The sequence below is a fragment of the Alnus glutinosa genome, chromosome 12 (genome assembly GCF_958979055.1).
Source record: "Alnus glutinosa chromosome 12, dhAlnGlut1.1, whole genome shotgun sequence".
Lineage (NCBI taxonomy): Eukaryota > Viridiplantae > Streptophyta > Magnoliopsida > Fagales > Betulaceae > Alnus > Alnus glutinosa.
In genome coordinates, this window is record NC_084897.1 from 24,957,479 (window position 1) to 24,981,121 (window position 23,643).

At 35.2% G+C, this 23,643-nt stretch overlaps 3 protein-coding genes and 1 long non-coding RNA gene across 4 annotated transcripts; all 4 read left to right on the forward strand.

Annotated features, from left to right (window-relative positions):
* The first annotated feature begins 478 nt into the window (after positions 1–478).
* On the forward strand, positions 479–1,128 carry LOC133851041 (uncharacterized). Its single transcript, XR_009895727.1, has 3 exons — positions 479–608; positions 736–801; positions 919–1,128. It is a non-coding gene; the product is annotated as an uncharacterized LOC133851041 (long non-coding RNA).
* Positions 1,129–5,236: 4,108 nt separating this feature from the next.
* LOC133883072 (AAA-ATPase At3g50940-like) lies at positions 5,237–7,962 on the forward strand. The gene is made up of 2 exons (XM_062322268.1): positions 5,237–6,368; positions 7,370–7,962. The coding sequence occupies exons 1-2, from the start codon at positions 5,331–5,333 to the stop codon at positions 7,784–7,786; spliced, it is 1,455 nt and encodes a 484-aa protein (XP_062178252.1). The 5' UTR covers positions 5,237–5,330; the 3' UTR covers positions 7,787–7,962.
* Positions 7,963–14,359: 6,397 nt separating this feature from the next.
* LOC133851863 (AAA-ATPase At2g18193-like) lies at positions 14,360–16,692 on the forward strand. Its single transcript, XM_062288464.1, has 2 exons — positions 14,360–15,435; positions 15,825–16,692. Exons 1-2 carry the CDS (start codon positions 14,425–14,427, stop codon positions 16,284–16,286), a joined length of 1,473 nt encoding a protein of 490 aa, XP_062144448.1. The 5' UTR covers positions 14,360–14,424; the 3' UTR covers positions 16,287–16,692.
* Positions 16,693–19,182: 2,490 nt separating this feature from the next.
* On the forward strand, positions 19,183–23,620 carry LOC133851820 (disease resistance RPP13-like protein 4). Its single transcript, XM_062288410.1, has 2 exons — positions 19,183–19,718; positions 20,916–23,620. Exon 2 carries the CDS (start codon positions 20,924–20,926, stop codon positions 23,483–23,485), a length of 2,562 nt encoding a protein of 853 aa, XP_062144394.1. The 5' UTR covers positions 19,183–19,718; positions 20,916–20,923; the 3' UTR covers positions 23,486–23,620.
* The last annotated feature ends 23 nt before the right edge of the window (positions 23,621–23,643 follow it).

Below are 23,643 nucleotides of genomic sequence, written 5' to 3' on the forward strand. Positions count from 1 at the left end.
AAAAAACCAATTTTTCAAAAAAAAAAGTTATTTAAAAAAAAGGAATTAAAAAAATTAAAGAAAAATGAAAAAAAAATAGAAAACAAAAAATAATTTATTTTAAAAAAAAAACCGAAAAAATACATTATAATTATGAACACAATTTTTTTTAGAAAAAAGAAAACAAACGAAAAATAAAAAAGAAAAACCTGTTTTTTATTAAATTAAAAAAACGAAAAATAATTTTTCTTTAAAAAAATTCTGAGGTGTTGATTTCAAAAAAAAAAAAAAAAGAATTAAAAAATCAAAAAGCTCATGATTGAGCCTTTTGGGTGAAGGGGGGGAGGGGGTGCAGGGGTGCACGCGGGACACGAAAATTTTCGTGTCCCGCGCGCGCCTCACTCCCAAAAGTTAAATTTTTTATTTATTTTTTATTTTTTTATTTTTTCAATGTTTTTTTTGTTTCTTTCTAAATATCCTGTACTCTCTTTACTCTCTCTCTCTCAACTTCATTTGATTCATTTCTCAGAACTCTCGTCTCTCCTCTCTCTCTCTCTCTCTGGTCTTTGTTTCAGATATTTGATTTATTAAAATCTGCTACAATTTTAAAGAGAAACAAGAAGAAAAAGGTACCTTACTCTTCTCCATTTTCTTCTTCTTCGTCTTTGTGGTTTCTATTTCTTTTCTTTTCTGTTTTTTTTTTTTTTGCAAATTTTGTCACATATCTCAGCTCTGTCTCTCTTGTCTTTGTTTCAGATTTTGGTTTATTTATTGCAATTATTGAAATCTACTTCAATTTTAAAGAGAAACAAGAAGGAAAAGGTACCTTACTCTTCTCCCCTTTCTTCTTCTTTGTCTTTGTGGGTTTCCATTTCTTTTATGTTCTTTTTGTTTTTTTGCAAATTTTGTTAATTCATATCTTTGGGGTTGAATTTGCAGATGTCCAGGAGTTTTATCAGTTGTGAGATCCCGATGGGTCATTTTTAATTTCTTATACTTCATCTCCTCCGTTTTTTTTTTTTTTGAAATATATTTTGCTTGGTGAGGGGCACTGAAAAAATGGCCGGATCTGAAAAAATTGTCGGATTTGAGCTAGTAGGAGAGATGAGGAGAGGGGGTGCGTTGGGGGTTAAACATTTTTTTTTTTTTTTTTTTTTAATGATGTATTTGTATTTAGTTTTATTTGTATTTATATATATATATATATTTTTTTTCATTTTTAGTAGTATTAATTGTATATAGAGATTTAATTAATGCAGTGAAGTTAAATGGATCTATTTTTTTTTTTTTTTTTTTTTTGTATATATATATATATATTTTTTTTTCAATTTTTTAATAGTATTAGCGGCCACAAATGTGGCCGCTAATAGTTAAATCAGTCGGGTATTATTAGCGGCCACATGTGTGGCCGCTAATACTAGACTATTAGCGGCCACTCATGTGGCCGCTAATAATACCCGACTATTTTAACTATTAGCGGCCACATACGTGTCGCCGCTAATAGTCTAGTATTAGCGGCGATTTTAGACTCAGTTAACAATTATTAGCGGCGGATAAAATTACTTTTAGCGGCGAACTTGGTGGCCGCTATAAAACAATTATTAGCGGCGACCAAAAAAAGTGGCCGCTAATAGTCTTTTGCGTCGGACTATTAGCGGCCACTCTTTAGCGGCCAAATTTGGCCGCTATTTATTAATAGCGGCCAAAATAACATCATTAGCGGCCAAATTTGTTGGCCGCTAATGATCAAATTTTTTGTAGTGATAGCTTTGATACTACATGTTAGAACATATAAACATATTATGCTCAACTAATATGCGCAACGGAAAATAAAAAGATAAGGAGCTAGGCTTACATCTAGTCATATTTGCTCAAATGTTTCCACGAAGATATGAAGAATAAAAAATATTATTTTAGGGATCTTCTAACCTATGCCTTACTGTATTACCATACTGATGGTGTACACAGGCTGTATATTTATAGGTTAGGTCAGGGACCCTAAAATATAGTAAACATTGTATTGTTCCTCCCATCAAGAAAACAATATTATTAATTAATTTTAAAATCAATTAAACAATTCCATTACGGTGATATAAATTATCATAACCGTAATACCGTATATTATATTTATTAATTAAAATATAATAAATACTGTATATGTTGCATATAACCATATAGGCCATATATGGAGATAAAATCTTACAAATTTTAGATTCTCAAATTATATGAATTCATGCCATTTTTTATATCGAATAGCATGAAAAATGCTACATATTAAATATATGACATGTTATCGAGGCAAAAAAAAAAAAAAAATCAAAATCAAAATCAAAAATGCTTTTTCTTTACTTTTAAATATTCGCTTCTTCTTTACTAAACCAAAACATAGTTTTTTGCTCAAAACATTTATACGACATAAAGTATAAGAACCTGATAAAAATATATTCAATTCTCATTGTTAACATGTTACATTTTTAATATATAACATTTTTCATGTTGTTCGATGTATGAAACAGCCTAAATATATAATTTGAGAATCAATAATTTTAAAAAATTGTAAAAATTCCTGATATATGGAAAAGGATGACCAGAGAAGGGATATATAGGGAGTTCGGGGGAGAATGAACATTTTTTTGTGCTTCTTAAAAAAAGGAAAAATAAAAATAAAAATTAGTGCTACACCAAAAGCGAAAATGGAGGATGACGAGAAGCGAAAGAAAAACCAAAAAGGCGTTGGATGAGGACTAGGGGGGAGTAGGGCTGATTAAATACCTGCGGACCAGCATGCCCCGCCCTGCCCCTAAAATCCCGGGTTTTAGTTTATTTTTTGTGGGTGCAGGTCAAAAACTGATATACCAATGCGGAGCGGGGCGGGTTGCGGGTTGGGGTTTTTAAAAACCCCGGGGACCCGCCCCGCACATTTAAAAAAAAAAAAAAAAAATACAAAGTCCTAGCACTAGTAGTGCCGCACCCCCCCTCCACATTTTTTCCTTTATTTTCTTCGTAAATCCTAGCGCCGCATGCACCCCTTCGCATCTTCTTCTTCTTCTTCACGATTTCATGCCGAGTCATGCGTGTTGCTGTGTCTGCTCCAATGGAATTGTGGACGTTGATAGGCCTCGCCGAGTCACCGGGAATGGCGGGAAGAAATCGTCGACGCTCGCTTCAAGAGGCCTCGCCGAGTCGTCGATCTTGAGGTCAGTGACCTCTCAACCCTTTTTTGTGATTTGTTTGAATCTGAGTTTTGTGATTTTCTTGTTTGAATTTGGTATAGTGGTATTGTTTGAATCTAATTTTCTTGTTTGGTTCCTGAGAAAATCTAGATGTTTCTAGATCTAGGTATTAAACCCGCATATCCCCGCAAAACCCGCACCCCCGCATTGCACGGGTTCTCCCCATTTTGTGCGGTTTGCGGGTGCGATTTTCGCAACCCGCAGGGGTGCGGAGCGGTACCAAAAAAGGGGCATCCCCGCCCCATGCTCAGCCCTAGGGGGGGGGGAGAAACAATGCAATTTTGGCGGTGGGCCATCGTTGATTTCTAACATCAAACTGCCCTCGGTAGTGGAGCCAAGGTTTTGGTTCGGAGAGTCAAGATTTTTTTTTTTTTTTTTTAAAACCATTTAGTAACAAACGGGTTTCTTCTGCTTGATTTTCAGTATCTGGTCTAAAAAGATAACAATATAGGCAATACACAGTGTCTTCCAAAATGTTGTATTCCAACTAATCAGTATATTCTGTGAACCATGCTGGATTAAAACGACATTGTTTTTTTATATTGTGTTTTTGAAAAATCATTTATCAATTTTGGTTGATAAGGTCTTTTTTGTATATATGACTCCTTTTTTTTCTTTTTTCAATCAAGTATCCCAATTTTACCTATACCATCAGACAGAGGCCCTAAGGGCATACCAAGCGCAGGATCCACCAGACTAATCTCGACCCAATACCAGGCGCCACAATGGGTGTATGGCATTAAGTCACGGGCTTCGCCCAAGTGGCTAGCCCCAAAAGGTTGGTAGCACCAAAAGGATTAGAACTAGAGACCCCTCATGAGAATTATCTCCTAGAAACCCCAGCCTTGACCCCTCGACTACCCTCTTGGGATTATTTATTTATTTTTTATTTTTTTTGTATGTTATTCGGATTTTTGATCTATATCACTATGATGGTAATTAATTTTTTTATTATTATTATTTTAGCAATATTTGCTGGCAAATTTGCTAGATTTACATTGACACGAGCTCATTTAAAATTTGATTAGAACTTAATAAAATTATTGTTATTCTTCATAATCGTAAGTAACTACAATTATATACTTCATACAATTAAAATATGTAACAAAATTATATATATTTATAAATAATTAATTTTTAAAGGCCAGTGTACCTGCGTGGACTATAAGCCTTGATGTTCAGATTTTTTTGAAAAAAAAAAAAAAATTCGCCTCTTCACAAACAACCTTCAATTTATTTTTTTTACTCTGGCTCATCACTGTCTCACCGTCTCACGCTTCTCAATGAGTCATGATAGAATCAAATTACTTTAACAATAAAAAATTAAAAACTTTTGAATGAAACGATGCAACTTCAACAAATCATAGTAATCACTTTAATGCAACTCCAGCATTAAAAACTTTTGTTTCGCAAACTCTTCCACATGCTTAAACGTACCCTGCATTTTACAAATGCACAGTTAATCTTCAACTTTGGTTTCTTACGAAGATTGTGAACGTGCACTATCTGAGAAATAATTTGCCTCTTAATGAATGGTTGAGGGCGAGCAACAGATATATTACAATTTTTTTTTTACAAAAAGTAAAGACAATTTTTAAGTGGTAAAAAGAGGCACTTATCCCCTCTCTTGACCTCCCTTTAACTCTTCCTTTTAGGTCCACAATGAGTCTTTTAAGCTAGGACTGTGAGGAAAATCTCGAACAGTTTGTGACCTTTCCTACCGATGAAAAGGGGATTAAAAAAAGTTGTGCGGTGGGGTTCTGTTCATGGGTGGCCCCTAAAGCCTACTTGGAGTCTTCTTTTTTATTATTTTTTAAAAAAAGTCTACGTATTTTTTAAAAATTAATAAAACTTTAAAAGTAAAAATATTAAAAACTTAAAAAAAAATAAAAAAATAAAATAAAAAAATTCAGCTCCACCACCCCTTTTTTCTTTTTCTTCTTTTAATTTTTTTTTTTTAACTCTTTAATATTTTTATTTTTAAAGTTTTACAATTTAGCCTATATAATAACGAGAAGCAGAGGGCCATTAACAACAAGGCTAGTGTGAGTTAACACATTGTTCAGAGAACAAGAACCTTTGAACCAAGATTTTACATATCCTAGCTTCTTCTCCATCATGACTTCTGTTCTTCACAGCTTTACCTCTTCGCTGAGGAATATACCGACAGCATCATCATGGTTCGAGGCCTATGTTGCCCTCTCCACATCTCTGATGCTTTTGCAAACTGCGACCAGTCAATTCATACCGGTAAATGTTCGATCCTACATCTTCGAAAGATTGAAAAGCTACTTCTTCGGAACTGTTGCGGGTATCTCTGATCACGTCACTCTCACCATCCATGAGAGCTGGGAGAATATGGGCCGTAACGAACTCTATGATGCTGTCAACGAATACCTACCTTCCAAGATCAGTCGTGCAAACAAAAACCTTAAAGTCGGCAAGTTCGGAGGAGGTAATAAGATAGCAATGGCAATCGAAGGTGGAGAATCTATCGTGGATGTCTTCGACGACGTAAAGCTTACATGGAGATATTCCCGTCAAAAAGATAGGCAACAGCAGGAAGATCCAACACATTTTTCATCTCGTCCAGCTCAATCAGATCACTCAAGGCCCATGTATGTGCTAAGTTTTGATGAAAATGATAGAGAGAAAGTTATGGATTCTTATCTGCCTCATATCTTGGACAAATACAAGGCCATGAAAGAGGGAGAGAAGGTTTTGAAGCACTACACCAGGACGAGTGGTTCATGGCAATCATCCGTGCTAGAGCATCCAGCAACATTCGACACGCTTGCCATGGAACCCGAGTTAAAGAAGGCCATTCTCGATGATCTGGATCGGTTCCTGAGGAGGAAGAGTTTTTACAAAAAGGTTGGGAAAGCTTGGAAGCGCGGGTATCTATTGTATGGCCCTCCTGGAACCGGGAAAACGAGCCTCATTGCGGCTATGGCAAATTACTTGAAATTTGACGTCTATGATTTGGAGCTCAGTGGTGTTCACTCCAATGCAGATCTGATGAGATCGTTGCGTAATACGTCTAATCGTTCCATACTTGTGGTTGAGGATATAGATTGCAATAGAGTGGTCCGAGATCGAGCAGAAAAAGTTCGTGATCATCCGATTCATCCTTTTGACGATCCCACGTTTAGAAAGGTTAGTGTGTACGTACGTATGTCCAGAAAACATCGTTCAAAATTCATACATTTTGGGGAGCAAGATCCTCTTTACGTTGAGTAATATTGTTACCCACTATATTTTATTTAACATGTTCACGTGGGCGACCCTGATCAATCATTTAAATTTTTTTGGTAAAAGTGCATATGCTTTATTCAAACTACCACTCTATTACATATAGGTACGCTCAAATTATTAATTGTATTAATATTTTATTTAAAGCAAATAAAAAGATAAAAATAATTGTGAAAAAGTTTCAGTAAGACATATTCTTATAAATTTGAATAAAAAAAAATATATATTTTTTTATTTAATAAAAAAAACGACTCGCACTGCGGTCTTAATTTTTTTCTTTGAGACAACAGTTTCACGCTTTTAGTAAGAAATAGACGAAGAAGAAAGATGAACAGAGCCATAAATCTAGAAGGTAAAGTCGGGAAAACTTGGCTTGAGAGGTGTGAAAGCAGTCAAATGTGTATCTCGAGTGCAACGTGGCAGAAGGCGTGCAACTCTTATTCATTTTAAAAAAAAAAAAATGGCATGTATCTCAATAGATAGCTGGCATCCACTCATCATTAATACGAAAGTATGCAGCGTTTCATGTGTAAAGGTGTGCGTTTTGTGTAAAGGATAAGTAATTGTACGTTAATGCTATTCATTTTGGGCTGCTATCTTGTTAATTGAGTTACTGGGCTTAGCTGTCTACAATATATCTGTTCGAGAGCATGTATATAGTTTCTATTTATATAATTATGTTATGAATAATACTGAAATTTTGTTGAATTGTTTCTTGATTTCCTTAGTTATATTCTTTAATATTTTTAATCAATTTTTGTTTAACTTTATTTTAAAATATTGCCCCCATCAATGAAAAATAATTATTTTAAAATAATTGTGTCGGAGGTCGATCAGTTAATTAAAGAATAATTAGTAAGTCATTGTGCTTTTTGTCTTATTGCCTATTTGTATGCTTTTTGTAGCTCACGCTCTCAGGTCTACTAAACTCCATAGATGGTCTGTGGACAAGCAGCGCAGAGGAGCGAATTATTGTATTTACTACCAATCACAAAGACCAAATAGATCCATCATTGTTGCGTCCGGGTAGGATGGACATGCACATTAACTTGTCCTTCTGCAACGCTAATGAGTTTCGAATCTTAGCCTCCAATTACCTGGATATCCACAGTCACCCACTTTTTGAACAAATCGAACGCTTGTTAGAGAAACTACAGATCACTCCTGCAGTAGTGGCGGAAGAATTAATGAAGGATGACGATGCTGAAGTTACTCTCTCGGGACTTGTTAATTTCCTTGAGCGAAAGGAGATGGAGGGCGATGGAATAAAGGATGTAAATACGAAGGCCACCATTCCGGAGATCAAAGAAGATGAAGATTGATGACAAAAATAAAGAGATCAAAGAAGGGAGAGTAAAGGGTGATCTATAATCTTATTATGATCTATATTTATCTTAATGAATTCAATCAAATTAAAATAAGAAATGAAGAACTGGGCCCGAATTAATTTACTTGTAAATTGATTTCATGTGTTTAATTGATTTCGGTTAAGTCGGTAGGCGGCCAATGTCGATTCGGTTGCGGTTCAGTAAACGGTCGATAGACGGTCAATGTCAGTTCAGTTGCAGTTCGATAGGCGGTAATCGGATAATTTGTCCACCCCTAATTTTAATGGCTCATTTGGATGTGTGATTTTTTGAAAAATTGCGAATACTGAGAGAAGTTTTTTGAAAGAGTAATGTTTTTTTGCATAACTCTTACACAACTTTTGTACAATTCTAACTATTTTTTTTTTAAATGATCAACCATTGAATTTGTTTTTCTACATGTAGACCATAAATATTCAATAGTTGATTTAAAAAAAAAAAAAAAAAAATTGTTAGATTTGTGTAAAAGTTGTGAAAGAATTGTGCAATAAACATTACTCTTTTTGAAATTATATTTTGATGATTTAGAAAATCTGAGACAAAATTAAAAAAAGTTAAATAAAATCTTAATAGAATTTAATATTTAAAAAACAAAATTTGAAAAATCTCTCTCACCCAAACGTGTCATAAGATTCCAGTTTTTAATTTGAAATATATTCTCTGGACCAAGTTTGAGCTTATTTTAAAAAATTTCGAAACCTCCGTAAACCTTTTCGTCAAAACCATAACATAATTGATTGACAAAGTACAATTATGCCCCTCAAATAATAAATTCTTTTTTAAAATAAATAAAAAAAAATTGACAACTATGAAAGTACATTTATGCCCTTTTATTTGGTTCGAGCCACCCTTTTTTTGAAATATAACAATCTTTATTGAATAAACTTTAATTACCTAAGGGCAAAAGCTTCCTAAATATAATACCACATATACAATTTGAAAATGTTTCAGCTCAAACTTTATCAATGACACATAAATAGCTTCTTTGGTTATGGTATGAACTGTTGTATTCGCATCCCGCTTAACATGTTCAATTCTTCAAGATCATAGCTGCCATAACACCAGTTTGATGCCATCCACAATATGTTTAAACTTACTCCAATTATTACTTGTTGCTTTAATCTCATTAACAATCTGTATAACATCTTCCTCCGTGATTATATCATGAATGCCCGTATCTTTTTGTTTATTTCCGCAGCATGTAGGGGTGCCAAAACTTTGGCGACCTCAGGTATAACTAAGAAATTTTTGGTACTACTCCGAACAGGTAAGAGCCACCCCCATTTGATTGTGCAATGTTTCGAGAAATACCGGTGGCGTCCTCTCATCTAAACGCAAAACGCAACATTTTTTACTGTAATAGTCTAAAAAGTGAAAAAAAAAAAAAAAAAAAAAAAAAAACATTCCACCAATAATTGTTAATTATTGCAATACATGGTATTTTGCAATTAATATAATGCACGCTGGTGGCCAACTTTTTCTTTTTTTTCTTTTTCTTTATATATATATAAAAGGTAATACTTTCGTACTTTCATTAAAAATAAAAACATATTGCTGAGTAAAGTTTCACATTTTATTATAAGAGAATCATCAATTGGTTCAACTTTAATTTATATTATTAGAGTACTAGCAGTCAATTTTTAATTATTTTTCTTATATTTAAGAAATAAAATTACTTTCTGTTTTACTATAAAAAATGCTCCACAATAGATTCTCTTACCTTTTCCTATATCAATTAAATATTATTTTTTTACTTTAATTTTTTTTTCTCTTTTTCTTACTTTTTTTCTTTTCTCTATATCAATTAAATATATGTTTTTTATATTAAAATAATACATAGGGAATGAATAGTAGACATGTATATATAGAAAATTACTATTCATTCACAACATTCTCATCTAAATATAAAACATCTGCTGTGGGAGATTTTTTTTGATATTTTTTATGAAATTTTTCTTAAATATAAAAAAAAGAACCAACATAAAATAACTGTGGCCAGGTCTTTTAGAATAAAAATGGCGAATGCACTTATTTAATGTTGCTTTTCTTTTGATAAGAAACGACTTTTACTCCACCTTTCTTAAAGGCTTAAAGCCATCCAAAACCAAAAGGCTTGGAAGTTGAAACCCACCGCTAAATTACTTTTTTTATTTTTATTTTTTTAAAAAAAGGGAAAAGGTCAAAAAATTAACTGGATTTCGACCTTAAAGAAAAAAAAAAATTGAGAATGTCTACTATTTTTAAACTTCCACTCAATTAATAATATATATTTTTTTTAAAAAAAATAAATCAATTGAGACAATGTCCTCTTCAAATTATCAAGAAAGTATCAATACTCCCAAGGCTAGCAAAAGACAAAAATGACCATAATATTTTTTTTTCCCAATAAGACAAACATACCCCTATAAATTCAGGGGAAAAAAAAAAATCCACCCCTTAGTATTTTCATTTTTTAATAATTTTTATTTTATTTTATTAAGAGTATTTTCGCTTTTAAAGGGATATTGACAATTTTTTTGTAGTTTGGAAAGACATTGTCCCGATTGAAGGTTTGGATGAAACATTATCAATTGGATGGTAGTTTAAGAACAGCATATGGACATTTTCCAAGAAAAAACCACAAAAAAGAAAACATACCGATTTACCCTCCCATAGTCCGACTCCTCTACGAATTACGATTCACTACAATTTTACCAAATTATATGAATTCAGACAATTTTTTGCATCGTATGGCATGAAAAATGCAACATATTAAAAATGTGACATATTGTCAATACAAAAAAAAAAAAAAAAAAAAGAAAAAAAGAAAAAGAAAAAGAAAAAGAAAACGAATGAATGTTAGTCTAAATTACAAATCACTTCATGTTGTACAAAAAGTTAATGGAAGGTCCTTGTGGTAAACTATAATTACGAATCACTCTCTGAACCCGTTTTTTGTCTACCAAGTTAATAAATTATGTTAGTTTGTCACGTCATACCTAATAGGAAATCGACACTTAGCCACCCCAAGCCTAGGGGATGCTGTACGTCACCCCCCAGACGTGGCCGGGCCACCCTCGGCAACCACCCCTTTGTTATTTTCTATTTTAAAAAATAAAATAAAATAATTTTTAAGTTTTATTTATTTATTTTATTTATCGTAATTGACATGTGTCAATTTCTTATTAGGTATAATATGACAAACTAACAGAATCTGTTAACTTTGTAGACGAAAACGGGTTCAAGGAGTGATTCGTAATTATAGTTTACCACATAGACCCTACATGAACTTTTTATACCACAGGAAGTGATTTGTAATTTAGGCTAACTTCAAGAACCAATGGTTCAATTATGTAAAAAAAAAAAAAATCATTCCAAATTTTTTTTTTTCACTTTTAAGAATACCTTTTTCTTTAACAAGTTAGAAATATTTTTTGCACAAAAATTCCTATGACATAAGATAATAAAAACATACTCAATTGTAAAGGGTAATCTCACTTTTTTAAGTAAAAAATATTTTTTTTTAGGGATAAATACCCCATTGGTACCTGAGTTTTACGTGTTTTTAAATTTAGTACCTCAGTTTTGTTTTATATCATAGGTGGTACCTGAATTAAGGGTAAAAACTCATTTAGTACCTCTGTTAGATTTTCCGTCCAAATTTTAACGACTCGTCACGTGTCAACCGCTGAGGTTGACACGTGGCACTACATAAAAAAAAATTAAAAATTAAAAATTAAAATCTTTAGAAAATGATTAAAAATAATAAAATTTTAAAAAAGAAAATTAAAAAAAGAAAAAAGAAGAGGGGTGGCTCCTTGGCCACCATGGGGGTGGCCGGCCACCCCCATTTTGGCCAAGGAGGTGGCCCAGCCACCCCCTTGGCCGGTCTGACCGGTCTGGGGTGGCCGAACCACCCCCTATGGGGTGGTTCGGCCACCCCACAGTTGAAAAAAAAAATAAATAAATAAAATTTTCAAGGGTTTTGGCCCTAGGGGGTGGCCGAACCACCCCCGTGGCCCTAGGGGGTGGTTCGGCCACCCCCTAGGGCCAAAACCCTTCAAAAAAAAATTGAGGGTTGGCCCTTGGGGGTGGCCGAACCACCCCCTAGGGCCAAAACCCTTCAAATTTTTTTTTTTTTTTTTTTTTTTTTCAACTGTGGGGTCCAGACCGGCCAGACCGGCCAAGGGGGTGGCTCAGCCACCCCTCTTCTTTTTTCTTTTTTTAATTTTTTTTTTAAATTTTATTATTTTTAATCATTTTCTAAAGATTTTAATTTTTAATTTTTAATTTTTTTTATGTAGTGCCACGTGTCAACCTCAGCGGTTGACACGTGGCGAGCCATTAAAATTCGGACGGAAAATCTAACAGAGGTACTAAATGGGTTTTTACCCTTAATTCAGGTACCACCTATGATACAAAACAAAACTGGGGTACTAAATTTAAAAACACGTAAAACTCAGGTACCAATGGGGTATTTAGCCCTTTTTTTTATATAGAAAACGATTTAAATTTACATAATTTGAAAATAAAAGAAATTGCAAGGAATCTTCCTCCCACGTCCACTCACCAACGGATCCCAATGATCATTTGCCATGGTACGTACACGTGCAGCCAACACTGCAACACAGGTTTACGAATTACGAGACAATATGAATGGCACAAATTTCCCCGTCCACGTTGGACGCTGGTCATCACGGATGCAGCAAGCAGTGGGAGAGTGGTGTCGGTGAAAAAGATGGAAAAGGATGGCCAGAGAAGGGAGGATGACGAGGAGTGAAAGAAAAACAAAAAAGGGCGTTGGAAGAGGGTTAAGGGGGGAGAAAACAATGCAGTTTTGGCGGTGGGCCGTGGCTGATTTTTAGCATCAACCACCATGAGTCTTACAATAAGACGTTAATTAGAACTGAGGGTAAAATCTCCAACAGTTCGTGACCTTTCCGACCGGTGAAAGGAGATTAAAAAAAAAAAAAAAGTTGTGGTTAGAGTCATTAGGACAATGTCCTCTTCAAACTTTTAATTGAAATAATTTCTCTTCAAATATTATCTGCAATGTAAGCAAAAAAAACAAAAATTACCTTACAATTTTTTTAATAAAACAAAAATACCCCTTTAAATTTTTTGAAAAAATAATTAATTTTTTTAAACAAAAAAACCGAAATTTGTTATTAAAAAAAAAACGAAATTTCTTAATTTCTTAAAAAAAAACTAATAATTTTAAAAATAAAAACGAAAGCTTTTAAATTTGGCTACCCTTAGTTTTTATGTACTTCTTTTGTTAATTTTTGTTAATTATTATTCTTATTATTATTTTATCAAGGGAATTTTTGACATTGGGGAACATTAAATTTTTTGGTAATCTGAGAAAACGTTATTGTCCAGATTGAAAGCTTTGGAAGACATTGATGTGGACTCTACCTTCTTTCTTTTCTTTTTCTTTTTCTTTTCAATTTCAAAACATTCAATTTTTATATCAATTATATAACTTTTTAGCAACTTTTTTTTTTTTCTCACTTTTTCTGTCGCATCTATTATTTTTTGACAACATTTTTTTTTTTATAAGAAAAAATTCAAAACTTCTTCCTACTTTATATCACATAAATAACTTTTCATTGCGTTTAAAAAAGAAAAGGGTTAAGTACCTTTTTGTCCCCTGCGGTTTAAAGACTTTATTTTTTGTTTTTTGTGCTTTATTTTATATTATAAATGGTACATCGTTTATGACTAAAGACGGAATTGGTACTTTTGTCCAACTTCTGTCCATAAATTAACGGAAGTCAACGTCAGCACTCTTAAGAAACTGAAACGTGTTCTAATTTTTGGGAAACAAAAAAAAACAAATTTAGGGCTCCCAAATAGTAAAATGAGGGTGGCCGAAATAGCAAAATAGCCTTGAGGGTGGGTTCGGCTACCAAGCCGATTTTTTCTTTCTTTCTTTCTTTTTGGCTTTGTGGAGGTGGCTGAACTATCTCCAAACTGATTGGTCTAGGGTGGCCGAACCCACCCTCAGGCCAAAAAGGGGTGGCCGAGACACCAAATTTTAATTTTTTTCAAAAAGTACAGATACATAACTTTTAATGAGGCATAGGGACACATGTCAATTTGTTAAGGTTAGTGACGTGGACTTCCGTCAATTTTTGGACGGAAGTTGGACAAATGTACCATTTCAATCTTTAGCCGTAAACAAAGTATTATATGCTATACGAAATGAAGCACATGAGATAAAAAATTAATAAAATCTTTAAACTACGTGGGCTCAAAGATATTTAATCCAAAAATTTAAAAAAAAATTACCAAACACACCCTTTAATTAAACAGACCCAACTTTCATAGCCCCACACATGACCTTCTGCCCCACTTCTCAAAAGATAACTAAGAGACAAATCGTTTGAGTGGAAAGCATTTCATTTCCTCACTTTTTATTTTTATTTTTTTTTTAGCATCAAAGCACCATGAGTCACATATAGAAACAAGGAGGAAATAATAAAAATGAATAAATATGGTTTTTTTTTTTTCTGACTTAGGCTTATAAATAATTCAAATGAGGAATTTAAGTTAGGCCTATACTCTTTCCCAATCCTCAAAGAGCTCTCATCTCTCCAGTAGTCTCCACCATGAATTCTGCTCCTCTTCGCAGCTTTACCTCTTCGCTGAGGTCTATACCGACAGCATCATCATGGTTCGACGCCTACGTAGCCCTCTCCACATCTCTGATGCTTTTGCAAACTGCGACCAACCAACTCATACCGGCAAATGTTCGATCACAAATCTACAAAACAATGAAGCGCTACTTGTTTGGTGTTGTTGCCGGTAAGTCTTCTCACATCACCATCCGTGAGACCTGGGAGAATATGGGTCGTAACGAACTCTACGATGCTGTCAAAGAATACATATCTTCCAAGATCAGTCGTGCAAACCGAAAGCTCAGAGTCGGCAAGTTAGGAGGAGCTAATAGGATAGCAAAGGCAATCGAAGGTGGAGAATCTATCGCGGATGTCTTTGACAACATCAAGCTTACATGGAGATATTCCCAGCAGGATCAGCCGCCGACAAATTCATCATCATCTCGTCGACAAATGAGTCCTGAGTATCAATATGTGTTGAGTTTTGATGAAAACGATCTGGAAAAAGTCATGGATTCTTATCTGCCTCATATCTTGGACAAGTACAAGGCCATGAAAGAGGGAGAGAAGGTTTTGAAGCACTACACGAGGATGAATGGTCCATGGCAAGCAGCCGAACTTGGGCATCCAGCAACGTTCGACACGCTTGCCATGGAACCCGAGTTAAAGAAGGCTATTCTCGATGATCTGGATCGGTTCCTGAGGAGGAAGAGTTTTTACAAAAAGGTTGGGAAAGCTTGGAAGCGCGGCTATCTACTGTATGGCCCTCCTGGAACTGGGAAAACGAGCCTCATCGCAGCTATGGCAAATTACTTGAGGTTTGATATTTACGATCTGGAGCTCAGCAGTGTTTTCTCCAACGCAGATCTGATGCAATCCTTGCGTAATACGTCTAATCGTTCCATACTTGTGATTGAGGACATTGATTGCAACAGAGAGGTCCGGGATCGATTAGAAGAAGATGATGATGATCATTCTCGTAAACCCAAGTACCTTAAAAAGGTTAGTGTGTCCTAAAAAACATCCTAAATTTTTCCTTCAAGATCCTGATCTCTATATATTTTACCTATTTGCATAATTTATTTTATATTTTTTAAAATAGTATGACACTATATACACAGGATATATATAACAAAACAAAATCTTGACAGTAAAATGGTTCTTAAAATAGAAAAGATCATGATCTTTGAGGTACACCAAATGCTTTGGATGAGGTTAACTTTGCAAGAATTGACATTGTGATTGCAAGAATTCTCTTTAAACAACTAATTATTTTTAAGCAATATTATTATGTACACTCATTTTAGACTAAGTGACTTGACGAATTTCAAGTACTTTTTCGTGCCCCCCACTTTTTGTCTTACCGATAGCCTTTTGTGCTGTTTTTGCAGTTCACACTTTCAGGTCTACTAAATTCCATAGATGGTTTGTGGACAAGCAGTGCAGAGGAGCGAATAATTGTGTTTACTACCAATCACAAAGAGCAAATAGATCCAGCATTGTTACGTCCTGGTCGGATGGACATGCACATCAACTTGTCCTTCTGCACCTTTAATGGGTTTCGACTCTTAGCCTCTAATTACCTTGATGTCCAAAGTCACCCACTTTTTGAACAAGTTGAACACTTGTTAGAGACAACAGAGGTCACTCCTGCAGCAGTGGCAGAAGAATTAATGAAAGATGATGATGCTGATGTTGCTCTTTCAGGACTTGTTAAGTTCCTTAAGCGAAAAGAGATGGAGGACGGTGGAACGAATGATGTAGTAGATGAAAGTGAAGTCCCACTCCAGAGATCAAAGAAGATGAAGATTGAAGAGAAGACGAAGATTGATGACGAACAAATTAAAAATTGAAATGATCGATTAAGCCCGAATTAATTTTCGTGTAAACTGATCTCATGTGTTTGGATTCTCTGCAGGATACAAGTACTAAATTTGGATTTAGATAGTCTTGCATACTCTAAAGTCTAGCATACCCTAAAGTCTAAAGTTTCATTGTTCATGAAACATGGGGGCCAAGCCAAGCTGCATGTGTGGGGATATCATATGTAGATGATGTAATCCGAATTCCGAAATGATTCTTCGCCCACCACTCGTTTAGTTTGGCAATCTGCCTACGGAACCTTTCTTTCTTTCTTTCTTTCTTTTTTTCTTCATTTTCTTTTTCTTTTCTTGGGTGAAAAGAGTTGGGTAGGTGGTCACTTCACTTGTCATCCTATAATATAATAGTATGGATCATGTTAAAAATAAGTTGTTTTTATCTTACTGTCTCAATCAAAAAGCTGATAAAAAAACTTAAACGAAAACCTAATAATAATTATAATAATTAAGAGAAAATTCTCTTTAAATACGGATCATGTTTAAACTACTATAATTTTTTATAAATTGACGTGATAATTCATTTTTTATAAATTGACGTGATAATTCATATGCTATTTATTATTTTAAGGTACTAACTAATTAAATTATTTAGTGAATGCTCATAGTCATACTGTTTAGTAACTGGTATGATAAGTAGAAACAAAACTGAAATTTCTTATTCGGAGGGGTTAAAATATGAATTAGGGATCAAATTAAATTTTAATTGAAGTCAATCTTAACTTTTTTTAGCCATATATATATATATATATATATATATATATATATATATATAAGAGGTCATAACTTCCCTTTGTCTGCATGTATTTATGTAACTGTCAAATTAATTGTCACCTTAGTTTATAATAAACTTGGAATACTCCTTACGAAACTTTTGTCAGGTATTTTTATACGATATAGCAATAGTTAGGGTGTGTTTGATAAAGATTGTTGAATTGAATTTTTTGAATAGTAGTAAGAAGTAATTAATGGGATATAAAGTATAAAGAATTTTTATGAAAAAATGAAAAAAATTTGTATTGTAGTAAATTTGTTTTATTTAAATAATAAAAAAAAATTATTGATGTGATATAAAAAGCAAAAAAAGTTAGAATGTTTTAAAGTTAATTGTTTTCTAGAAAAAGTAAAAATAAATTAAGGGAACGGTATGGATGTTACCAAACACCTCCTTAAGAGCATCCGTATCAATCTCGTTATTTCAAAAATTTCACCAAACAATAGAGAAATTTCTCAAAATCTCTCTTGCATCGAGCTCTCCATAGTTTTCTCAAAATAACCCATGTCAAAAACCCTCTCCAAATTTACCTCCGATCTACTCTTACGCCATTCATTTTATATCATTTTATTTCACTTCTCCCGCTTCTTCACTTTCATCCCCGCCTTCCGCTTTTCGTGCATCTCTCTCTGGGTGCAATTTCTTCACTGAGTGCGATTTAATTTGTCAAAGGTAGATCTGTGGTAGGGAAGTTGAAAGTGGAACCTTTGAGTTTGAATTCAAACAGAAGATGGAAGAGTGTAGAAGAAGCCTAGTATAGAGAAGCTAGTGCACGGGTGGAACCTTTGAGTCTAAGTTCAAACAGAAGATGGAAGAGTGTAGAAGAAGCCTAGTAGAGCAAGTGGGGAACGATTGGAGGCTACTGAGGCTCGACTAAACGGGGCGTTTTGGGTTTAAAAAAAAAAATGTTTGAGTGAAAAAAAAATGTAGGACGTTAGGCCATCTCCAGCAGAAGCTTCATTTTAACCAAAAAGTCAAATTTGACTATTTTTACCACTTTTCCTTCGTCCAACAGAATGGCCATTATAATTTTTTCCTTAACTTCATCAATAGTGAATAGCCACTATTGGCTATTCACTGTTCATCTGTTTCTGAATTTTTTATTAATGTTTTCTCTCTTTCCCTCTCTATCACTCCACCTCCACCTCCACCCGCATCCCTCTCCTTCTTCGTTCACCCACTTCCCTCTCCCTCACTTCTCATCTCTATTGGTCTCCACCGAGTCCGCCACTTCGACACCATCATTGGCCGCCAGAGACCTCCGTTCCGGCCTCGGCCATTGCCCAAACCAAAATCAACTGAAACGCATATTCTAAAACAACCAAAATCAACTGAAAACAACCAAAATCATCACCACAACCAACTGATGTTTTCTCTCCCTCATCACACGTTTCTCTAGCCACCAGAATCCCGCCCCCAGCTTCGCCGGCGTCCACCCAGGTCCATCCACCGGCGATCGGACCTTCCAGAAGGGGCTCCGCCTCCTGGGCGAGGATAGTGTTCTCGACGGGTTGGGGTTGGGCTCGGGTATTCTCCCGATTTCTCTCGATCTCCCACCTCTCTCTCTCAATCTCCATCTCCATCTTCTCTAGGTCGCACGGTGAGGATGGTGGTTTGATCTGAGCTTTCCAGAAGGGGCTCTGCCTCTTGGGCGAGGATGGCGTTCTCGACGGGTTGGGGTTGGGGAGACCGGAGAGTGAGATGGAGACCGGAGAGTGAAAGAGAAATAAAAAAAATAAATAAAAGAAAATGATTTAAAAACAATATTTTAATGAAATGAAGAGTAGAATAAAGAGTATTGTTGGAGTGTTTTTAACTGTTGGAGTAGCTAAAGTAAATATTTGTAGTTTTTGAGTAGCTACTTTAACTTTAACTGCTGTAGATAGCCTTAGATGAAGGGAGTCGGCTGATTGTTGGTACAATTTTGATGTTCATGAAAGTAGTTATTCTCAAAACCAATAAAAAATAATATATAGTTAAAATAGAAAAATATTTAAAGAATTTGATATATGAGTTACTTTAAAAGTTATGGATAAAATCAAAAAAGAAAATTCTGGAGAAGTTGATAAGGATGCTCAAACAATTTCGAAGAAACAGAGCAACAGAGCGGGCTCGGGGCAGGAACCGCAGAGATGAAAGGAAGTTTCTGTTCTTTCTAGATGAACTTCAAACCGCGTGGACCGGTTCACTCATTGCTTTGTAGTCGACCCTTGTTGAGTTGACGAGCAATTAGCGATAACATTACCATTATGTCCTTGTGTTGTCATTCTCAAATCCGAAGCTACAAGTGTTAAGATTATCGCTGGATAGCCTGGATCTAATATTATAAGGAAGGATGGTTATGTAAATCCAGGTCCGAGATGTTGAACAGGATGACTTCATTGGCATGAGCATATAAAGCTTAATATATCATTTAGGACCATCTATCCTTGAAGCTCTCATTCACGATTCTTCAATACTTAGCTTCTGCGTTTGGAGAGAAGTAGGAAAGATTGGTAACAGTCTGTTTGATCTTCTCCTACAAGATTCAACTGTAGATTTGGAGGCTATTATTGGAGGTCAAAGTCACTTGATTCTGGGAGATACTGGGCATCATTGGAGAAGAGTAATTCAACTGTGAACACAACCCAATTGTAAGTCTAACGTACCAATTCTATGTGTTTCATTCTTGGTTTGGAAAAAGGTCATATTTTACACTGTTATATCTGCCTAGTTATTTCTGAATCTTGGCTTTTGGGGTTGGGAAACGTGTTGGAGAAGAAGGAGCTTCTTGGTGGGTATCAGTTTAGTTGAGGGAAATAACTTCATAAAAACAGCAGTATTTGATATTGTTAAAGTATTAACTAATGATTAGATTTACCATTTTCTTATCTGTTTAAGCTTTTAGGATAAGTGGTGATTTAAGATATGAATGAATTCAAACCAAAGAGAAAGAAATCAATGCTAACAAAAAAAAAAGACAAAGGAATGCTTCAATTTCTATGTAATTGCTTAGTTTGGGAAGGTTCTTTCTCAGGCTTGCTAGAACAGATTTAATCTCTGACATCTTCCTTTATGGTATGTAGCAAACTTCCTTGTTTCCATGATTTCCATCATCATTCCTTGCATTTCTTTCTAGCCAAATATGGTAAATATGAGCTGACCAAACTAGCTACAGTAGAATAGCTTGAAAACTCTTACCCTTTACGTTTGCACTTGCCCGCTATAGTTCCACATCCATAGTTCTATCTGCGCATTAGTTGAGCATAATTCTGGTAAATGCTTCCAAATTATTTTAGAAAATCTGCGATTGTAAAATAAGTAATTTTTGCTTTCCAAGATTCTTCTGTGAGAAGTACAAATAGCACTCCCATTATAACATCATTGAAGTAAAAAAGAGAAATTTTAGAAGTCTTCATGTGTCACTCTTGCGTCTCTCAAAAAATGAAGTGGCTTTTAAAATTATCTTTTAATCAAAATTCAATAGTAATCAATCAAAAATCCAATAGTGATTTTAAAAGCTACCTCATTTTTGGAGGGACACAAGAGGGACTTTTAGCATTACTCAGTAATAAAACCTTTGATGAAAATCTGTTTATGATAACTAGCCAAACTACAAAAATATGCTCTGGAATAGCCCTTGGATGCCATATCAGCTTATGCCATTCAACTCAACTCAAGGCAATGGTAATCTGATACCATTCCAAGCAGCAGGGCATTGATATTTTCCAGTAGGAGGGGGAACCTGATATTTGCCATTCTTGTCTGGATTTCTTCCATTCTTTGATGATTCTTGCTATAGTATTTCTATTAAATGTTGAGGGCTCATTTTTCTTATAATGTTTTGTTAGGCAAAGACATGGTGGATGCAGTAGTAAGCGTTTTTTTGGAAAAACTGCTTAATGCTCTTTCAGAAGAGAGCCGCGTTTTAAGCGAATTCAGAGATCAGTTTGAAAGATTACAGAGTGAGCTCCTATTAATGCAAAGCTTCCTCAAAGATATTGACAGGCTCAAAAGGAAGAACAATACTCTTCGTAGAATCACAATAAATCTGCGAGAGCTGATTTTTGAAGCTGAAGACATTTTAGCAGATTGCCAACTTCATTCAAGGGATAATGAACTCTTTTCCACTGGTTGGTTAATGTGCATCTATCCGACAAAGGTTCCAGCTCAATATCAGACTGGAAAACGCCTCAAAGAAATCATCGAGAAAATTACCAACATCAAACAAGACATTGCAACTTATTTTGGTGTCTCATTTTCAAACCAACCACATCACGTATATGGATGCAATGACTTATCCCAAAGATGGAGCTCACCTGTGTACGATCATACTCAAGTGGTAGGATTGGAAGGTGACACGAGGAAGGTAAAAGATTGGCTTTTTGAAGCAGATGGTGGTATACTAGCAATTGGAGTTGTTGGCATGGGTGGTTTGGGAAAGACCACCATTGCCCTGAAAGTTTACAATGATAGAGAAGTAGAGGGACGCTTCGAAAGAAGAATGTGGGTTTCTGTTTCACAAACTTTTAGTGAAGAACAGATTTTGAGAAGCATGTTAAGGAACTTGGGAGATGCTAGTATTGGGGATGATCGAGGTGAATTGTTGAGGAAAATAAACCAATATCTCATAGGGAAGAAGTATTTGATTGTGATGGATGATGTATGGGGCGAGGACTTCGCTTGGTGGGAGAGAATTGAGGGAGGATTACCTAAAGGAAATGGAAGCGTTGTCATTATCACTTCAAGATTTAAGAAAGTTGTACAAAAGATGGGAGTGAGGGAAAACAGAATCCATTGGCCTAAATTTCTCAGTAAGGATGATAGTTGGTTACTATTTCGAAAGATTGCATTTGCAGCAAGTGAAGGTGAGTGTAAATACCCTGAGCTAGAGAATATTGGGAAGGAGATTGTAGAGAAGTGCAAGGGTCTTCCATTAGCAATTAAGGTAGTTGGAGGAATGATGCTTTGTAAACCATCTCGATATCATGAATGGAAGCGAATCTTAGACCATTTTCGTGATGAATTAGCAGAAAATGATGATTCTGAGAGAGGCTTGATGGCTTCACTACAGTTGAGCTATGATGAGCTCCCACCTCATCTAAAGTCATGTTTTCTTTGCTTCTCTGTTTACCCAGAGGATTGTGTCATAAGCAAAGAGCAATTGGTCCATTGGTGGATTGGAGAGTGTTTTGTCCCGCTGAGAAGTGGTAGATTAATAACTGAAGCTGGGGAAGATTGTTTCTCAGGATTAACAAATCGATGTCTGATCGAGGTTGTTGATAAGACTTACAATGGGACAATTTATACTTGTACAATTCATGATATGGTTCGTGATTTGGTGTTAAAAATTGCAGAAGATGATGAATTCTTCAAACAAGATGGAACAAGTTGTCGCCATTTGGGGATCACAAGCAATTTGGATTCTAAGCACCTGATAGGCAATCGAAAGTTACGGGCTTTGTTGTCAACAACCAAGACTGCTGAAGTAAACAAGATTGCATCCAGCACTGCCAAAGCACTCTCCAAGCCTCATTACTTGCGGGTACTTGATGTTTCCAAATCAATCTTTGGAACATCCCTCTCAGGTATTCTAAGCCAGATTGGTTCCCTTCAGCACTTAACTTACCTTAACTTAAGCAATACTCATCCATTGGTTCAATTCCCACCATCACTTGAGAAGCTTGGCAACCTTCAGATTTTGGATGTAAGTTATTGTCAAAACTTGAAAATGCTTCCATCTTACATTGTGACTTTTAAGAAGCTGAAGGTCTTAGATGTGAGCCATTGCGGTTCACTTGAATGCTTTCCCAAAGGCTTGGGAAGGCTTTCAAACCTTGAAGTATTGCTAGGGTTTAGGCCTGCAAGATCAAGCCAACCAGAAGGATGTCGCATTGGTGAATTGAGAAATTTAGCGAAACTTAGGATGTTGAGCATACAAATAACTCGAGATGATGAGCTTGGACATACTGAGGTCAATGCATTGGTAAATCTCCAAGAACTGCAATATTTGTCCATGAGTTGCTTTGATAGTGATGGTAGCGACCTCATTACCAAGGTTGATAAACTATTTCCTCCACCGCAACTCCATGAGCTGTGTCTCGAATTTTATCCAGGAAAGATCAGTCCAATGTGGCTCAGCCCCATGTCACTTCCTGTATTAAGGTTTCTTTCAATTTCCTCCGGTAATATTGCAGAATTCCATGAGGGATTTTGGGGGGATGACGATACTGTTTGGAAGATTGAGGCCTTGATGTTGGAATCTCTCTCGGATTTGGGAGTGGAGTGGTCGAAGATGCAACAAGTTATGCCATCATTAAGAATTGTGAATGCGAGTTGGAGTCCAGAGTTAGAGTCTTTCCCAATTGACGATTCTGGGTTCAGAGGTGATGTCTGGAAGAAGGGAGAGCATAGACGCTAAAGCCAGAACAAATGCAAAAGGCAATGGATCTTGTGTAATATATATTGTTGGTTATGGCACTTGAAAATTTTCTGTTACTTGCATGGTAATTGTTAAGCTTGTAAGTTATATGGTAATCGTTATGCTTGTAAGAAATTGGTTTCCTTTTCCTTTTTTCT